Consider the following 19,571-nt stretch of genomic DNA (forward strand, 5'->3'; position numbering starts at 1 on the left):
CCAGAGCTGTTGTCGAGCATGGTTGACTTCCGTTCAGAGGACGCGGGCTCCATCCATGAAGCGTGCCCATCCATTGCTCTCCAGCGCCTCTCTCACTCAGGACAGAGTGTGGTTTTCTTGGGTGGCCCGGCCAATTTCTTCAAGCGTCATGGCTGTGGGACGCGCCCTTTGCGACACCATGTTCATGAACGCTTCAGTGTAACATGCATCTGCCGATGGGTCTGAGGGCACTATGGATTCGGGGTGACCGGACAGATAATCAGCCGGGTTGTGGGCCCCAGGATGGTAGATGACCTTGAAGTTGTACGACTGCAGCTGCACGGCCCACCGTTCGATCCTTGGGGGAGCCAGCCGGGACAAACCTGCGAAAAGCAGGAGCAGAGGCTTCAGGTCAGTCACAACATGGAACTCCTGCCTGCACAGATACAGGTGGAAGTGTTGGAATGCCCACTTCATGTCCAACACCTCTCGCTCGATTTGAGCGTATCTGGTCTCCGTGTCGGTAATGGCCTTGCTCGCGTAGGCGACTGTTTTCCAGACCTCAGGGCTGTGTTCTTGAAGGAGGACCGCTCCTAGGCCCAACTGGGCTGGCATCGAGGACCAGTTCTGTGCGCCGCCTTGGGTTGAAGTAAGCCATTACAGTTTTGTCTAGCAGGCCCGCTTTGATGTCATTGAACACCTTGTTGGCAGCCCCCGTCCACTCCCACTTGTGATCATGGCGTGTGAGGATCCGGAGCGGTTCTAACAGGGCAGCAACATTTGGAATAAAACGCCCGCAGTACGTGGCCATGCCGAGAAAGCTCCTCACTTCAGTGGGGTTCTTCGGTGTGCTGGCTGCACGGATGGCCTCAGCCTTCTTGTGGTCCACTAGGAGTCCCTCTCGGGTGAAGGTATACCCGAAGAAGTCAACCGTTTCCTGGTAAAACGAACACTTGGACTTGTGCAGGGTCAAACTGCAGTCTGCTAGTCTCATCAGAGTGGCTCGGAGATGATTGTGGTGGTCTGCTAGCGTGTTCGAGAACACTAGTATGTCATCACTAAGGTTGATTACACCTTGCAGCCCTGACAGTGCTTCTCTCATGGCATTTGGAAGACTTCGGCTGCTGATGACACTTCAAAGCTGAGCCTCTTGTACCGTCGGAGGCCAATGTGCGTCGAGAAGGTGGTGATATACCTGCTCTCGGGCTCAAGTTCCAGCTGATGGTAGCCAGCATTCAGGTCCAGCTTGGAGAACCACTTGGCTCCGTTTAGGTCCGCCACTATGTCGTCCATCGTGGGAGTGATGTGCCGTTCCCTCTTTATGGCGGTATTTGGCAGCCTCATGTCGACGCAGAGCCGGATGGCTCCAGGTTGCTTGGGTTTAGGAGCCACGACCAGCGGGGACACCCAGGGGGTTGGGCCAGAGACCTTTTCAATCATGTTGAGATCTTCGAGCTTTTTCAGCTCTTCCTCCACTTGCGGGCGAATATTGAATGGTACCCTCCGGTGCCAGAGGGCCACTGGTCGTACCGAGCTGTCAATGTGGAGTTTGAATTTCTTACCCTTGAGCTTTCCTAAACCTTTGAAGAGAGCCGGGAATTCCTTCAGCATCGCTTCGACGTGGGAGTCATGGATCTGGTTGGCGAAGAAAACAAGTCCTACATCCTCGGCCGTGTGGCAGCTGAGCAGTGCCATCCGTTTCCCCTGTCCCCTTGAAGTAGTGGTTGAGCCATCCAACCCATGCTTTCTATCTTGGTGCAGCTGTGGCAGGGTCTGAGGCTTCACTAAAGGGGGGTAAAGGCGCGACCACTGTGTGGCTGTGCCCTGGGGGGGCGCATTGGCACCCCCACCTGGACGATTTCCTCCATCTTGCTGGGCGGCAGGGCCGGCCGTCGGTGGGTTGCTCATCGTGGCCGTGCGTCGATGCGCAGGTGTGAGGGTGTGGCTTGGGTGCTGAAGATCTGTGTCTGGGCGTGTTTGTTAGCATGTGGCCACGTGCCACAGACCGTCCTGTGGCTTCACGTGCGTGCAGGAGGTGAAATACTCTCTAGCGCTGTCTCTTGGGAAAACAAGCGTGTATGTTCCAGGCCTCTGTCTACCTTGCCCTGTGTTTCCACCGTATTCAGTGCCTTTTTTTTTCTCTGTCCTCCCCTTGACCAGCTGACCACAGGGGTGCAGTCCTGCTTCAGATTCCCCTCGAGTGATCCGCCTGGTTGTTCCTTCCTTCCTCCCAATGTAACTGACTTCCTGCCATGCTTTTAGGGTGTGGGCAAATGTCCACTGTAACGCGCTAACGTCAGTGCAGGCAGCAGATGTGGCAGCCCAGCCTCGGGGGGCCTTGCCGATGGAAGGCAGGTGAGGGAGACGGGCCCAGGCCAGCGGGCCCAGACGCGGCACCAGGGATGCAGGGGATGGGAGCAGGCACGTCCTCTGGAGTTGCTCCGTGTAGGAGGGGCAGACGGGGCGACCCGGCCATGGCTAGGTGCCTGGTGCTTCCGCACTCGCGCAGCAGGCACTTACCTCACATGGCAGAAGGCCTCAACGAGCGCCGCCAGCTGAACGTGCTCCCGTTGGGCAGGGAGACGCGTGGGCGGGTGCAGGCTGATCAGCTCCTGAAGCGGGACAGGCGGTGCGACTGCAGAGGTTGCGGACTTCCAAGGCACCCGGGAACAGCAGGTGCCAGTCGGTGAGGAGCGGTGCGGCAGGGCTCCGTGAGCTCCCTGCAGGAACCAGGCAGGTAGGCAGGCACGTGTGGGGTGCGACCAGCCTCGTCGCCAATGTAGCACGGCGGGACCTGGGTATGACTAGGCCGCAGCAGTGCTGAAATTAAGACATGAGACAACTGCTTTCACTCTCGTGGCCGGAAGACCCTGAGCGGTCTCCGGCTGTTTATTTATCCCCTCGGGTCGAGCCCGCACCGAGGGGTGTATGGATGCGTGAAAACTGCGACATTGTAGTAGAGGGCCCTGGTCGCTCTCTACAGGTATCTCATAAAGATGGTATACTTTAATACGACCTGTGAATGAATCCATGAAGTGTAGAATTGCACCAAAGGAGGTAGGAGTTGCTTTCCAACGATATTCCTTCAATCACAAAATCTTGAAAGTGCAATTCATCTGGTTCTTTTTAAACGACCTTCAGCAAAACCTCTTGAAAACTGTAGTTCATCCAATTCGAAGGCGCAAATACAAAATATGCGAAGGTTTTACCTGTGTTTTTGCTTGTCGCCACTTGTAAAGTCGAAACAGACACTGTAGAGGTTGAACATGTTCCTTTATTTAAGTAAGAAACACTGGAATACAGCAAGAAGGAAGAAATCCTTCTACCTGCGTCCAGCTCTAACGTCCACTGTCAGGAATCTACAGTAGAATCTCAGACGTGGACCAGGAGCAGAACCTTGAACCTGCAAACACAACAACAGTAACAGGGAAGAAAATGATTTTATCTCCAGGTGTGCATGGAAGTTCACTGTTCACCAGCTTTGCCCTCCAGTCCCACCCCACGACTCCTGAGTCAATCTAGACGTTGCTCCCTTGCTGTAAACAGCATGAGAGCAGTGCAAGGATTGGCTGAGTCAGAGGGTGCCAATGCTCCTTTGGAGACTTGGAGGTATGGATGTAATCTCCCTGGTCTCCTAGCAGTGTATGTAGGCAAGGGTTCAAGTATGCATATCTGGCTGGTCAGAGCAAGGCACCCGTTCAACCTGACATTCACACTTCACCCTAGGGAGGCCAAGTGCTGTGTCACACTCAACCACCAGTCAAGCTCCAACGTCCGACTCCGCCTGCCCTCACCCAACTTCAAAATGGCAAACTTTGCCCAGGCCATGCCATGCACTACTAATAAACGATTGAATCAGCCGGTAAAAGTATTGTAATCATTTAATATGGGGCCTGAGGGCAGGACGGCAATGCCCCCACACTCCAATAAGGAAACCGCCCCTGGTGTCCGTAGAACTTGCTTACCCTGATGTAGTCCACAAAGTTGTGACAGCAGACAACCAGGTTAGTCTCTAAACTGTGGCATTGGTTTCAGTGCAGTGGGCTGGAATCTCTGCTTCGCTGAAAGAGCATAGCGCTGCTTTGCATTACTTAGCACCAAGCAGCCATTCCATCGGTTGTACAACAGCGTTTCCATGCAACCACCCAAAAAACATTGCCATTTCAAATAGGTGCTCTCATGCATTAATGCTTTTATTTCTCCTTTTTTTCCTGACTGTGGATGTTGACTGCATTGTCCAGCAAACATACAAAGTAGAGAAGTTTTAAAGTTAGTCTCAGCATAGCATTTTGTACTGGAAGGGTAACCTTCCAGTACAAAATCTATGCTAGACTCATGTAGACATCCTGTCATTGTGGTGCAAATGTGTGTGCATGGCACACAACAACAAATGTCAGCACCAGCACAGGGGAAAAGGGGAGGAGGTGCTCTATTTCTGTAAATATGGCGCTCTCCTGCTCTCTCCTCACGCAGCGCAGCATTTTGCGCTGCTGCGCTGTGTTGCATTAGATTTGATTATATCTGGACCTAAAAATGTATGAGCCGTTCTTTGACACTCAAAGTAACAAATGGTGAAAAATGGATGATCCAAATGTCCTTTCTGTACGTATTTGCATATATAAAAATATATTTAAAAAAATTCTGACAAAACCTTGTGTTGTGTTTTCACTTTATAATTAAGTGCATATAAATACTTTACATGTTGCCTCTAAGTTAAGTCTGACTGCTTTTGTGCCAAGCTACCAGAGGGTTAAGGACAGGTTATTTTAGTGACTTTTTGTGGTTCACCGTGGCGAGGATTGTGGCTGTTGCTTGAGATGGACTCTCCCCCTTTGCCCTTTAGCAACAACCCAATTTCTCATGCACACAGTTGAGTATTTTAGACTACGCTTTGGTTTGTTCTTTTTAAACTATCCCAAGGATTCAATTGACAAGTCTAATGGATTATCTATGACGTTGAACGTGCGTGTCTCACCCTTTCACTCCTGTGTTTCTTTATCCAGGTGTTTCGTTGGCGAATGACCTTGGCAGAGAGTTCATCACGGGCTTCATGCAGAACACAAATTCCACAGAGGCTGAAGACAGTCTGAAACTGATCATTACTGCCTTCTCAGGCCCAACATTCGTCAGTGTCAGGATCTCCAGCAACGCGCAACAGTGGACTGTTTTATTGCAGCAGGGGGAGACCCAGGAGGTGAAAATCCCTCAGAGCTCTGAAATGATCGGAAGCGCTCTCTTTCCATCCAGCGTCCTCATCAACAGCGACAAAGACATCTCGGTGGCTTCTGTGAATGAGAAACCCCAATCCTTAGGGTCAGCTGCCCTTCTGCCGGTGCCAAAGCTCGGCACTCGATACTATGTGGTGACCCCAACCGGAAGGTCAAAGTGTTCATATAAAGAGTTTTCAGTGATTAATTCTGGATTGACCAACAAGATCATCGTCAACTTCAAATGTCAGGTGATGTTCACTGGGGAGGTATTTTCTCCCACGAAGAAGCTCATAGTCACGCTGGAGCCCTACCAAGCGCTGCAGCTACAGAGTGAAGACGACATGTCAGGCACCATGGTGACCGCCGAGAAGCCCATTGCGGTGCTCAGCGGCCACAGCTGTGTCTGGCAGAACAACATGTGTGACCATGTCTACGAACAGCTCACGCCTGTCTCAAACTGGGGAAGAGTCTTCCTTGTGCCCCCTATGGAGGCTAAGTCCAACTTTGACGTTGCCTATGTGGTGGCTTCCCGTTGGAACACATACCTGACATACATATCGGGCCGGGCTAAGTACCGGAAGAAACTGGGTAATGGTGAGGTCTTTAAAATAGAGGTCAAACCCTCAACTCCTATTTCTATTTCTGCCAGTGCAGCCATTCAGGTCCTCTACTATCAAATGAGACAGTCGCTGGAGCGAGGGTCTTTCATCATCAGTCTGAAGGACACTTCTACATTCTGCACCTCCTACCGCGTCTATGGACTTGTGAACTTTATCAACTCCGCAGCCATTGTAGCGAGGACCTCAGCCATCAGCGGAATCACCATAGACAGTCAGCCCCTCTCAAGCATCCAGTGGGGAAGGATTCTAGGGACAGAGTATTCCTGGGGCTTGGTCAGCTTCAGCAACGCACTTACCTCACACACCGTGGAGCACCCCGACACTGCATTTGCCCTCCTGAGCTTCGGTAATGCATACCAGCGTGCATATGGGACGTCAACCATTTGTTCCCGAGGTAAGTGGGGTCATCAATGGCAAGACAAATCCAGGGGATGCCACACTGACAGGCCCACCCTTTTTTCTCTTTACATTTTTTCCCATTTGGCCAATTCTGGAGTCTCTGACCTCCCTGGCACTGTTCAACTGTTGGCATCTCCCACAGACCTAAAAGCAATGAGATGTCACCATGTTCCTAGAGGTGTAGAACCCAGGTCCACCTGAGATCTGTAGTGCCTGTGACTACCAGAAGAAAATAAATTGTGAGGTAAACAGTATGCAGACTGTGGCTTTCAGTTTACCTAAGGATTATGCTTGCTTGTTTGCGTGCCTGCATAGGTATATTAGTGCAAGAACATTCAGCAGTATTATGCCATCTTCATTTCTGCACAGTGTTTAAATGATATCTGTCTGTCTGATATATGGACATGTAGATGAACATTGTTTCCCTGTGTGGTACACTTCATTTGGAATGCACAAAGTTATCTCACAAGAAAGGAGAGCTATACATTACACTGCTGAGAGCACGTATATTGGGGTTTCACACATCTGAACTGCAAAATGAAATTACTTTTTATAGTTTTACAATCGTGTTACATTTGCAATTTTATGTAAAGTGAGATCAATTGATTTGCCCAGAATCACACAATTTTCAGTCAAGTACTGGAGCCGGTGTTGTTAGCCAGGTCCATAAGCTCCCCCCCAAAAAATTTAAACTAACCCCCGTTTTGTCCCCTGATCATGTTGTATTCTGCTATGCTTTTTATGTTAGGTTTTTCATGGGAGTTTTTTTTTTAAGAACTTTATTTTTTTTATTTGTTTTCAAATTTCTTGCAAAGAAAATAAACATGTTACACAAACATGAACACTGTGGGCCCGATTCACAAAAGTAAAGTGAGACAAAAGTCTAACTGTGCGACTTTTCGTATTCACAAAGGGTATTTACTACCTGTAAATGCCCTTGGTGAATACCAAAAGTTGAACTTTATGACATTTGGAACTAACAAGAAGGGGGTCATGCCCCAAAAGAGTCCCCAATAGTATAATGAGCTCTGTGACTGCTTTCATGTAAGGAAAAATCCTGAGAATGAGTTTAAGGGTGACAACCAGGCATATAACCCTCCGAACAGACAATGGAGGAGGGCCAGTGGATTCTGAACATGCAAAAGGGAGCAGCAAAAGTTTCAAAGGGCCTTAAGTAAGACCTCCTAATTTGGCTGTTCAGGCAGAGACAATTCTGTTGCCTCCAAAGTTGGGTTTGCTTCTGGCAACTAGCTATCTGGTGACATTTGCCAGGTTCATCCTCAGGATAGATCTGGATAATATCTACACGTGTGATTTGTTAAATTGTAGTATACAGCAGGCATGCCTACATTAAAGACAAAGACTACCAAACTGCAGAGCTTTGGAGCGCTCCTGGTGTTACAACAGTTGTAGATGACACCATGACAGCCAGATTGATTTGATGCAGTTGAAGGACCAGGAAGGATTCAGACTTTTTAAGGGCAATATCTCCCTTCAGATATAAGCCACCATGCGCTTGTGCATAATTATACGACCAATGGTTTTGAAAGTTACTTATAGATCAGGAAGGATCAAGCGCACCAGTACTGTTTCTCTAGTTCTTCCCTAACACTCTGCAATTGTCATTGAAGGGAAAAGCAACACTAAGGATGGGTTGGCACATGTTAGGGTTGTATGCGATTTCATGGAAAAAGAAATGTAATAGAATACCATTAGTGAGAAACTATTTCATCTAAATGGTTTAATGGAAAGTTCCAGGATGAATGTTTTTTCCATTTCATAGAAACTAATTCATAGAATGTCATCTTTTTTTTAAATTGGCTTCTGCATAATTATTTTTAAGGTGTAAATAAAATGGTTGCAGGTCTTACTTTCAGAAACATCTTTGTTGAAGGTATTCATTTCAGTCCTTTACCTCAGGGGACATTATTTTGGAAATATATCTTTAGCATTGTCAAACAATCTCTTTGGATGGTTTTGAAACACTGAACCCTCACCACCCCTAAAAACCATCTGTCTCTGCCTCCTAAAAATCTCTCTCCATGCATAAACTACACCCAGCCTCGACCCTTAACCTCCGCCTATCCTTGAACCCTAAACTCCACCCATCCCTATCCCCAAACCCTAAAAACTCCTCAGTACAGCTAAACTCCACCCATCTCTGACCCTTAAACTCCACCCATCCCTGAACCTTTAACACCTATTCTTCTCCTAAACTCTACCCATGTCTTAAACTAAAACAAACTCATCCCCCTGAAAGCCGCCCATTCATGAACCTTAAAACTCTTCACCATCCGTAAATTCCTTCATCCCGGAACCTTAGAACCCATTTCTACATATAAATTCCATCTATCCCTGAAGTCCTAAAGTGAGGACTCCTAACGTTACTACTACTAAACTGAGAAAAATCCTAGTTTTAAGGCTTTCGGTATTCACAGAAGGCATTGAGGAGTCCTAAAGTTAGGAGTCCTAACTTTACTACTACTAAATTGAGAAAAAACCTTATTTTAAGACTTTCGGTATTCACAAAAGGCACTTAGGAGTCCTAAAGTTAGGAGTCCTAACTATGGGGCATATCAACAACAACCGGCGATAATTATCGCTCAGCGCTCTTAGCGTGAGGATAATTATCGCCGGCTAGCGTGAATTTTTATCGCTGAGATAGCGTGCTATTAGCAACGCTTATCTCAATAGCGATAAAAATCTACACGCTAACAGGCTAACGTGAGATTATCGCTGGAAACCCAGCGATAATCACACGTTACCTTGTTGATAGGGACAGGCAAACTTAGCCATGATATCCTCCTTCCATAGGATATCATTGCTAAGTCTGAAAATTAGCAGACGTAAAAAAGCAGCGTTAACCGCGGTTAGCGCTGCTTTTTTTGTCTCTAACAGGGTTAGCGACATTCTTGATAATAGGAGAAATGTCGCTTAGCGACATTTCTCCTATTATTTTACTCTGGAACGCCCCCTTTGCATCTCATTAGAGATGCAAGGGGAAGCGTAGAGTAAAAGGGTGCTAACATGCAAATTTGCGTGTTAGCACCCTGTTGTTGATAGGGTGCTAGTTTTATCTCTGCTTTTTTGGCTTTTAAAGCCAAAAAAGCAGAGATAAAGCCCTTGTTGATATGCCCCTATATTATTACTAAACTGAGAAAAATCCTAATTTTAAGGCTTTCGGTATTCACAGAAGGCATTTAGAAGTCCTAAAGTTAGGAGTCTTAACTTTACCACTACTGAATTGAGAAAAATCCTAATTTTAAGACTTTCGGTATTCACAGACGGCTTTTAGGAGTCCTAAAGTTAGGAGTCCTAACTATACTACTACTAAACTGAGAAAAATCCTAATTTTAAGACTTTCGGTATTCACAGAAGGCATTTAGGAGTCCTAAAGTTAGGACTCCTATCTTCTGTGAATACCGAAATGAGTAAGTGCCTTCTGTGAATACCAAAATGAGTAAGTGCCTTCTGTAAATACCAAAATGGTAGTAAGTTTAGGATTTTGTCTTAAGTTAGTTCTGTGAATCGGGCCCTTAGTCTTTTGATGGGTAGCGCACCCTATGTGCTCTTTGGAAATCCAAGTGTTCCGGAAAGCAAAGCTACAGCAATTTAGGCAGGAAGGTCCGAGTAAGGTCATTACGTCTTCTTTTCCCTTCCCTCCTCTCCGGAACCCCAAATATACAGATAGTGTCCCTCACAATCAATCTTCCAAATCCATTAACTTTTTTAGTAAGAAATCTAAATCCCTTCCCCAATCTGGCAGGGCAGTGTATTGTGCTTCAATTAGCTTTACTGGGCAGTCAGTGGTATCTAGGCGGGAATGAAAAGTCTTCACATCAAGACATAGAGATTCCGTTATTTTACCATCCAAAGTTGAGAGGGTGGCTCCAATGGGTGAGATCTCCTTCAGTAGGGCATCCACAGCCATCGTTAGGGCCTGCGGTCGAGTGGAGATGGTGACGTTGGGGGAAGGACTTATGGCCTACTACTGCTTGAGCAGGGTCTGTCTCTGGTGGTTTTAGCAGCAGCCTCAGTGTGGGGGGCCAATCCAGGCTGTCTGGGATGGGAGAGCGCCCCTCCACGACTCTGAGCTCCAAACCGTGATCCCACCTCAGGAAGCCCTAAGACAAGAGTCCTGGATCGTTGATTGGGGGGCGTTGCCAGGGCCACTGCTGTTCTCTGGATGGGCATTGCGCAGGGTGGCCAAACAACTGGTTTGGGTGGTACCAAGTTGGCCGTGTTGTGAGGCAGTGGGCCAGTCCAGACCTTCAGGCGCACACTTTTATTGAGCCCTACACTTTCCCCGCTCTCCTCACAGGATCACTGCTGGTGCACTGCCCCGGAATCTTTGCTCTAGCCGGGTCACAAGCGGCAAGCAGCGTTGATCAAAGGCCTTCGAAACAGACTCCTTCTAGAAGACAGTTTTCTCACGGGTGACTTTTCTATTTATGCTCATTGGAAGGAGACTGGCCTCACTGGCTCTGGATAAAACCCTGGACGTAGAGATTCAAGTAAGGGTGGGATGCAGGTCTCCCTCTAACCCCTGATATACCTCAAGCAGAGCTAGGGCGGAGAGACGTCTTCCAACCACACATTGTAAGAATATTGCAAGTCACCTCTGCGTTCCATGACATTATAAAGGAACTTAGCCTTTGCTCTTGTCCCTCTGTATGGTTTATGCTCATAGTTCTTTCTCCAGCTTAACTCCTCAGCGACTTGCATTATCCTTATAATTTACAGCATGAGGTACTTTATCCCAAATATAATTAATTGATTCTCAGCAATTTATAAAGTGCCAGAGGCTCTAGCAAATATTTTGATCTCACCATTAGCGGTCTGACACCAATTTGCAAAAGTGCTCACACTCCACTTTCCGTTCCCTGTTGCACAACAATTCTGACACAGTGCTTTGTGTAATAATATCCAAGATGTTGAGGACAACTCTGGCGCTAAGGAACAATTCACGCCTATGAACTTCCCTCGCCACTGACTTGTTCAGTTTAAAGGGATTCCATCCTCGTTTTCTATGCCAACACTATGCCATAAAGCAGTTCTGAGGAGGGGATACCAGGAGTCTGCCTGAGGCCCGCTTCTAGGGGCATATTATCAAGACAGGCGATACAATTATCGCCGTTTTAGCGGCAGAAAACTGCCGCTAAAACGGCCATAATGGGCTTGATAATATGCTCTATGGAATTCCAATTGAAGCCCAGGTTAGATGTCCTTCACATCTAACATGGGCTTCAATTGGAATTCCATAGAGCATATTATCAAGCCCATTATTGCCGTTTTAGCTGCAGTTTTCTGCCGCTAAAACGGCGATAATTTTATCGCCTGTCTTGATAATATGCCCCCTAGTCATTAAGGGTAATACAACCCTCTCTGATCACTGACTAATAAGCAGAGACATGCCCAGGGGAACTTCTCTCATTTCCACACTCTCTATGCTGTCTTTGAAGCTTGGGTACAGATGTACTTCTTAAAGATAAAACTGGTCTCTCCAGGCAGAGATGTGAACAAAGAATGTGTACAGGTCTGGCAGGCCAATGAAAATGGATGAGTCACACAATATTCTACCACCCGCCAAGCTCAAAAGGTAAGTAGATAGCTCAAATGTGGTTGTGAATTTGAGCAGCTTAGTCCAACTTTCAGGTAAGAAATACGTTTGACCTAAGATCCAAGTTAGCAGTGAAGGCACTGTCATAATGACAACAACAAAGGGTCTGCAGCCAGAGTGACCATTGCAGCAATCAGCTGAAAGTCAAAGATGTCTTGCCAAGGGTGCCACACCTCCAATGGCTGCCGGGGGAGCCCTTCTTGGAACTCTGAATGCTGGTCCGGGGAACCATGCTCTGCTGTGCTCAACCCAGGGAGTGTTCAGCTGATTTTTAAAATGCCTTGCTACTTTAATAGTTCCTTCTCCAGCTCAAACCCATCAACCAGAGGTAAAATGGCGTGGGCAGGCGGATACTTGACTACTGTGGCCTGAGCAAAATTGGGGCATGCAGCCCTGGAGGCACCTAGGGAGAATTTGACTCCCAGTAGTTTAGGAAATGACTTAAACATATCGAGGTATAGCCAATAGCCATCAGTGGCAAGCGCCACATCTCAGCTTTCCGTTACGTTAAGAAAACTTATAGAGCACAAGTACACTCAATGGTTTCTTGGCGCTGTGACAACTAGGAGGGATAAGAGGTAACCAAAGGTTTTTTGATTGCCTTTGTCCACTGATAAACTCTGTGGAGCTGCTGATAGCGGCACTCATATGTAGTATTTTGTGTCAATACCTGGTAACAAAACATGCGTACAAGTAGGCTTAAATGGATAGACTGTGTAGATGACTGATCCAGCACCACAACTCACCTCTCAGCGGCAAGACAGGCTATCCTGCACTAATGCTTCTCAATTACAAATATGGAGTTATTAATATTTTTAAAGGTTAATAAACAAACAAAGGGCCCTAACAGAGTGAGTCCAGGCCTGCGTCTGTTCTGAGAAAACATACCCAGACCAGTGTGACTGAGAACACGGGCTTCTGCCTCTAATACAAGTGTAGCCTAGGGCACATATCCTATTACTGTAAGTGAAAAATAACAACCTCTCCAGTTTGCTTTTGCTGTAAAAGCTGAAACCTGTGCCATAGAATATATGCTATGTTGTTATGTTTTGTTATGGTATGTTGTGTGTTGTTATATTTTGATATGTTAAAACAACACATAACAATACAACAAATAACAGCACAACACATAACACAAAACATAACAAAACAACACATCACATAACACATAACAACACATAACATAACAAACAACACATAACAATACATAACATTACAAAGCAACACATAACATAACAAAACAGCACACAACAATCAGTAACATACCAACATAGCACATAACAACATATAACATAACAACACAACACATAACAGAACAAGCATAACATACATAACAAAATATAACAACATAACATGACAAAACATAAAACATAACATAACAAAACATAACAAAATATCACTACATAATTATGTTTTGTTTTATGTGTTATCTTGTTTTGTGTTGGTATGTTATTTTTTATTTATTTTATGTGTTGTTATGTTATGTTGATCTGTAGAGCGCACTAATCACCCAAGAGGGTATCCAAGCACTTGGGCAGGTGTGTGGTCTTCAAAGTGCTTATATGAAATGCCAGGTCTTCAGCTTCTGCATGTAGGGCGGCTTCTGATATGTATTGTGTTGTTATGTTATGTGTTGTGTTGTTATTTATTGTGTTGTTATGTTATTAATTGTTACGTGTTGTTTTGTTATGTTATGTGTTGTGTTGTGTTGTTATGCGATGTTCTGTTATATTTCGTGTTATGTGTTGTGTTGTTATTTGTTATGTGTCGTTATGTTATGTATTGTTATGTGTTGTTATGTGTCATGTGTTGTTATGTATTGTGTTGTTATCTGTTGTTTTGTTATGTATTGTTTTATGTTATGTGTTGTTATGCTATGTGTTGTTATGTTATGTGTTATGTTATGTTGATATGTATAGCGCACTAATCACCCGACGGGGTATCCAGGCACTTGGGCAGGCGTGTGGTCCTCAAATTGCTTACACGAAAAGCCAGGTCTTCACTTCTGCATGCTCTCACGTATTGTGAGCTCAGTGCTAAAATAGTTGTTGTCTCTTAGCATAAATGATGACTGTGGTATACAAATATTATAGCAGTTTCCTCTGTGGTGCTTGCTACTGCTGTCTTGCCATTTCTCTGCCCTGCAAAATAGCACGTTAGTATAGCTCGGCTTTCATTTCATTGACTCGGAAGGATGACGGGCTAAATTGTCCTGTTGGGTTTTGAAAACTGTGATTTACAATGTGCATACACATCTCAGTAGGGAGCCCTGGGAGCACCATCGATATATAATGTTCACCATTAGACCGGCCCTTCCGAAATATTAAAATGCTTGCGATGAGAAACACAATATGGCATATTTTCTGCATAAACACGATGTGTGTGTTTACCACTGAATAGTAGCGCCTGAGCTTTCAACACATTCCATCATCTCTCTGTTTACTGAACACCTTATACTCGGAGGTGAGGCATACTGTTTTGCACCCACTGGGTGTGTTTTGTGCAAATTAGCTCTTTCTTCTACTTCATTTCTCATACAACTCTCCTCAACAGCAAAAACTCAGCCCTCGTGCAGCTTTGTGGCGTGCGGAAGCGATGAGACGTGCAGGATAGTCGACGCCAGCCCGGTGTGCGTGCAGAACTGGGAAACCGTGTGCACCGCATGGGGGGACCCCCATTACATCACCTTCGATGGGATGAGATTCGACTTCCAGGGCACGTGCACCTACACCATGGCGCAAACCTGCAGCCAAGACCGCACCCTCCCCATCTTCAAGGTCCAGGCCCGGAACGAGAACAGAGGCTCGCGCCAGGTGTCCTACGTCGCCATGGTGACGATCCAAGTGTTCGACTACACCGTCGCAATGGTGCGGTCCGAATATGGCCTCGTGAGGGTGAGGGTCGAACCATTTTTATCATTTCCACAGCTGCCATTTCTGGGACTGCTTGCTTAATACTTTAGAAGGTGTCTTGCCTGCGTTCATGGTAGGACGATGCGCACATGGATGTATTGTACTGTGCAGTATCATTTGAAAAGCACTGCATACCGTGCACAGGGGCGCGTTGTCTGAATGCTGAACATTGATTGTAGTGTGCGCTGTATGGGAGTTATTGGCTAAGGGTTATGACCTTATGATCATGTTGTGATGCAGATAGAGTGGGAGGCGACGCTGTCACATGAGTTATGGTGGTATGTAGAGCTTAATTTAAGCCGGTGGGGGCGGGGGAGGGGGATTTGGAGGTTGGGGGGATTGTCACCAGCAATTTGTTTTTGGGGACCGACACTTACTCTTCTCATATCAGATATTTGCTGAATGCAAGAGATGGAAAAACACACAAATCGGAAAAACTAAGGAAGAAAAATACATCACAACTGTCACAAAAAGAGAGCAGGATTCTGCTAGTGCGAGACAAGGGGGCAGGGAGTGTCTGGTAGTGGATTAAAGACTAGGGAGGTTATTTCTAAAAAAAGTAACACAGTGTGCCGCACTGTGCTACAGGGAAAGGGCAGAAACGCACTGTATCTATCCAGTCCTGTCCTTTCCTCAGTGCTGGTGCACAATGGGCTGCCTGTGTAGCATGCGGGGTTGTTTTGGTGCAGAAAGGGGCACCTTCCTGCACAAAAACAACCCCCTCAGGCATTTTCTATGTGTGCTGCAGAATAATATTTCTCCTCAAGGGAAGGCGTATCACTTTTGTGCATTCCCAGGTCTACCAGTAATGGTAAATCTGAGAATGCGTCAAAATGTGGAAACCCACGCATCATCCATGGAATACCTCCCTCGGGCAGAGTAACTCAATACAGCGATATGCGTGATGTGTTACTACTGATTCATCAAGCCACTCAGGGCCAAGCAAAGTGGCCTTGCATGGCTTAATAAATCGCAATTTGGGCTTGCATTGCGCATGTACCATGTACCTTGGTGCAAAAGCGACGCATGCCCCTTCATTATTAAGCCCATAGCTTCCTTGGTGTTCAGCACTCCAAGCAGAACTTTGGACACAAGTGCTGTTTCTTTCACAAATGAAGCACTGATGGCTTGTATCATATAGGAAGAGCGATTTCAGATGTAGATAAGTGGCTCCACAGGCAGCATATTATATGTCAACTAGTTACATAAGCCCTAGTCATAGAGGTACAGTTAAGCAACGAGAAAAGACTAAATAGATTTTCTTGGGGAATTACAGGCCAAGTCCTGGCTGCAAAGTTAATCTGCTTCTGCATGAAACATTTGCTAATGTATAGTAGGTATATATGGTAGACTGGTACTATATGTCGAGATGGGATATAGCAGGTACATGATGTGCATACTAAATATTGCTCAGAATATCAATGGTACTGAATATCGAGGACAAAATATGGAAAAGAGTAGACAGGTAGATAAGCTTGGATTTTCTACACCTAACTCTACCTATATGTACCAACACGGTACATAACTCTTCACGGTGCGCATATGTGGTTAGGAATAGAAAATCAACACTTCCCTATATGCAATGATCTATACTTTGGCGCTCGATAGTCTCTCCTTGATCTTCTTGAATGTTGCTAGCCTCCCTGTCGATCCTCAGTAGTACAATATGGGGACATACAAAATATGAGCGGAAGAGGAGAACAAAGTGTTGATGGGATATGTCCACCAAAAATTAAGTGATTTCTGAAAGGAACCCTTGGCTCATCTTTGGTAGCATGGCCCACTTAGGAGGCTTTCTGTGCAGCAACTTGTTAGAAACTAGGTCATATAGACCATAGACATGTAGTAGGAGATATGTGACAAACACCAAGGAACTTAAATCTAACTTGGATTAGAAGGGAAAACAAAAATGCTTCATAGGAATGCATTCTGAAAAGGTATTCGAACTCACTGACACAAGAACTGTGAGGAAATGACCCAGTGTCCATTACACAATTAACTTAAGCAGCTGCAGTGGCCAGCAGACTATCTCAATGGACTGAGTTAAAAGGGGGGGGGGGATTTAAAGGATAATCAACTCATCCATTGGTGGTGAGATCTAGATCTTCCTCATCAAATACTTTCCTAGGTAAATGCTTGTCACACACTAATTATTTTTATTCAAGGTTTAACAAAACCATGGATATAATGATTATATTATACAATATACATACACACCCATGGCAAAATCGAATACACATCAAATGCTAACACAATATGCAAATCTATATTAAACAATACATGCCCTGTAAAGAACTAAGTGCATACACCCAAGGTATCCATTTCCCTACACAGCAAAAGACCTTACCTAAAAGCAGTGCAGCACATACAATTGATGCTTATGCTTCACAAATTGGTATGTCGATGGTGGGCTGTCGGTCATCATCCTCTTTAGGTCTTCGAATGGTGATCGAGAAAAGAGTGCATGTACCTTTTCCATTTTGGAAGGCACGATAACCACAACACAATGCTGTACAGTTTCCACCTCCTCGGAACTGGGAATTCCCTGTTCTAATTTATCAATCTGAAGCGAAATAAGTGTGATCAGCCTATACTACATTAAGATTCATTTAGTTTCTTGGGGAAGGCAGTCTCCTATATTTTCATGGGATATCAACTCTGCTTTTACAGAACATATTGGGAGTTGGATACGGTTACGGAACTTAAAGAGCAAAAACACAGTTCTCTTTGCCAAGACCTCCATCACTAACAATCACCAACCATAGGCATTCTAGAATGTTACTTTGCTTAATCACATGTGTTGGGGTTTTGAGATGTACTGTGACATTATTCACTGCATGGCCCCTTTAAACTGAACAAGGGCTTGAGTTTGACTGGACAATGGTTCTCCCACATCCAATCAATCAAGTGCTTTGTATAAGCTGTACAAAAACCCAAACTGTCAATTTTTCCTAGTTCGTTCTTCTGAAGGATGCAGAGTACAAGTGACTACCTCCGCAATCTAGCAACCCGTGCTGCCACCTGATAAATGCTTCAATGGCAGACCCTGGATCTGATTTACAGCCACATTCCAGACAAACTCCTTCATATTGAATGGAATTTCATGGTGTGAGAAACCACCACAAAATAAGCACAGTAGCTTTATGTTAGTCATCCCAAAGAAATAACACAGGAGTACTATAAACCAGGAACAGAATGTAGGAAGCTGGTACTTTATGTGATATGCTAGTAAGTGGTTATATCATGTAAAGAGTCCAATGATTCTCCCAGAAGTGTACAGAAATCAGTGTAAACCATAAGGGCTCTATTTGTCGTAGCATGGGCGATCAGCCTTAGGCCTAGTACAGAGAAGCATAATACATTTGTTATGCACACAGTGATTAATAAATGACAAACTACTGCAAAAGGAGATCCATACCAATTTTAGCCAAATAAGCTTTTTTCAAGATTTATTTTAAGACCAAGATGTACGTTAAAAGGTAAGTACGCTTTTTAAGAAAAATACTTTTCACTTTCAAAAATAGACACTGCAATTTTTTAGTTCAGAAATGTAATGTATGGGAGGAAAACACAAATTCAGTTTCGCAGGTAAGTAGATGACTTACAAATCCAGTCTTCGGGGTCTGTGGTAAACACCACACAGGGTTCAAGTTCCCACCAAGACGACACTACCGGCGGCACAGGGGTAGCCAGGTGCAGAGGTCAAACTCTGGGTTGTTTGCCCAATGTTAACCAAAGGAGACTGGAGGTGATAGAAGAAGCGTTGCTCACAGGTGAGTAAAGCAGTATCAGGGTTCAATCTCCTAGGGTTAAGGTAAGTAAGGGGGGCCACATGGCAGCAACAAACCTACACCCTCAGCAGCACAGGAGTGGCGGGTGCAGAGTGCAAACACAACGTCAAGCGCCAAATACAACTTAATGGGGGAGATACTTTTTTAAAAGAGACTGCAGGCTATGTCTATGAGGCTGAACGAAGAAAACCCACAGCTGCACAGGTAAGTTCTGAAGCTAGGGGACATAGGGATACTGTTGGTCAATTTCCCCAAGGTCCAGGGGATTCGGGTGCAGGGGTGTCCTTTGGCATTGGGAAAGCAGCTTACCAGACAGGTTGCAGTCAGGGGAGGGTTGAGGCTGCAGGCATCTGGCAGGGGTCATCCCACGGTGGACTCTGACTCAGGATCACTGGGGAGCCTTTGCAGGTCCAGTCGGCCACTTGGACATGGGCTGTGTGCGTTGGGTGCAGAGGTGGGTCCAGAAGCGGTTTCGCAGTTTTTCATGGCAGAGTTCTTTGTTCTTCAAAGTTGATTTCTTCTTGATTGGTCCGCTGTCGACAGGATATTTAGAGTCTTTGTTGAAGCCAGGAAGTCCTTCCAGGGTTTTGGAGGTCGTTGGGCCTAGAGGACAAGTCAACATTTGTAGATAAGAAAGAAAGGCAGTAGACAGGTCAGGAGGGATGGTGCCAAGTCAGTCACTGGTCCTTCTTCTTTCTTGCTAGTGTGGCTCTTTGGCATCCGGACTTCGTAGGTTATAAGGAATCTGATTTCAGGGTCTGGGAGCGCCACCTAAATACTAGATTTATGGGCATCACATGGGAGTGACAGGTAGGGACCAATGGGTTCCTTACCTCGGGTGTCTACACCCTCTATTATGCCACCCTTCTGTGGGAGGGGACATAGCCCTAGCCCTCATTGGATAAGTCCCACCATCTTCAAGATGGTGGGCACTGAAAAATGTGCCTCACTTTGCCTCCAGCACCTGAGAGGTGGATTTGGCGTGGGGGGGGCACACCTCTCTTTCTCACTAAATTTTTGCGCTTGTTCTCCCGCCCAAA

General features: G+C 45.8%; 1 protein-coding gene across 1 annotated transcript in view; it reads left to right on the forward strand.

Annotated features, from left to right (window-relative positions):
* Window positions 1–4,972: 4,972 nt before the first annotated feature.
* The window catches only part of LOC146809137 (IgGFc-binding protein-like), a gene marked incomplete at its 5' end in the record, with an annotated part of 458,615 nt that continues 444,016 nt past the window's right edge, over window positions 4,973–19,571 (forward strand). Inside the window, 2 exons of the mRNA XM_085615951.1 lie at window positions 4,973–6,203; window positions 14,382–14,722. Coding sequence (XP_085472077.1) covers window positions 4,973–6,203; window positions 14,382–14,722 — 1,572 coding nt within the window. The remainder of the gene's footprint in view (window positions 6,204–14,381; window positions 14,723–19,571) is intronic.

The sequence above is a fragment of the Triturus cristatus genome, chromosome 7 (assembly GCF_964204655.1).
Source record: "Triturus cristatus chromosome 7, aTriCri1.1, whole genome shotgun sequence".
NCBI classification, from domain to species: Eukaryota; Metazoa; Chordata; class Amphibia; order Caudata; family Salamandridae; genus Triturus; species Triturus cristatus.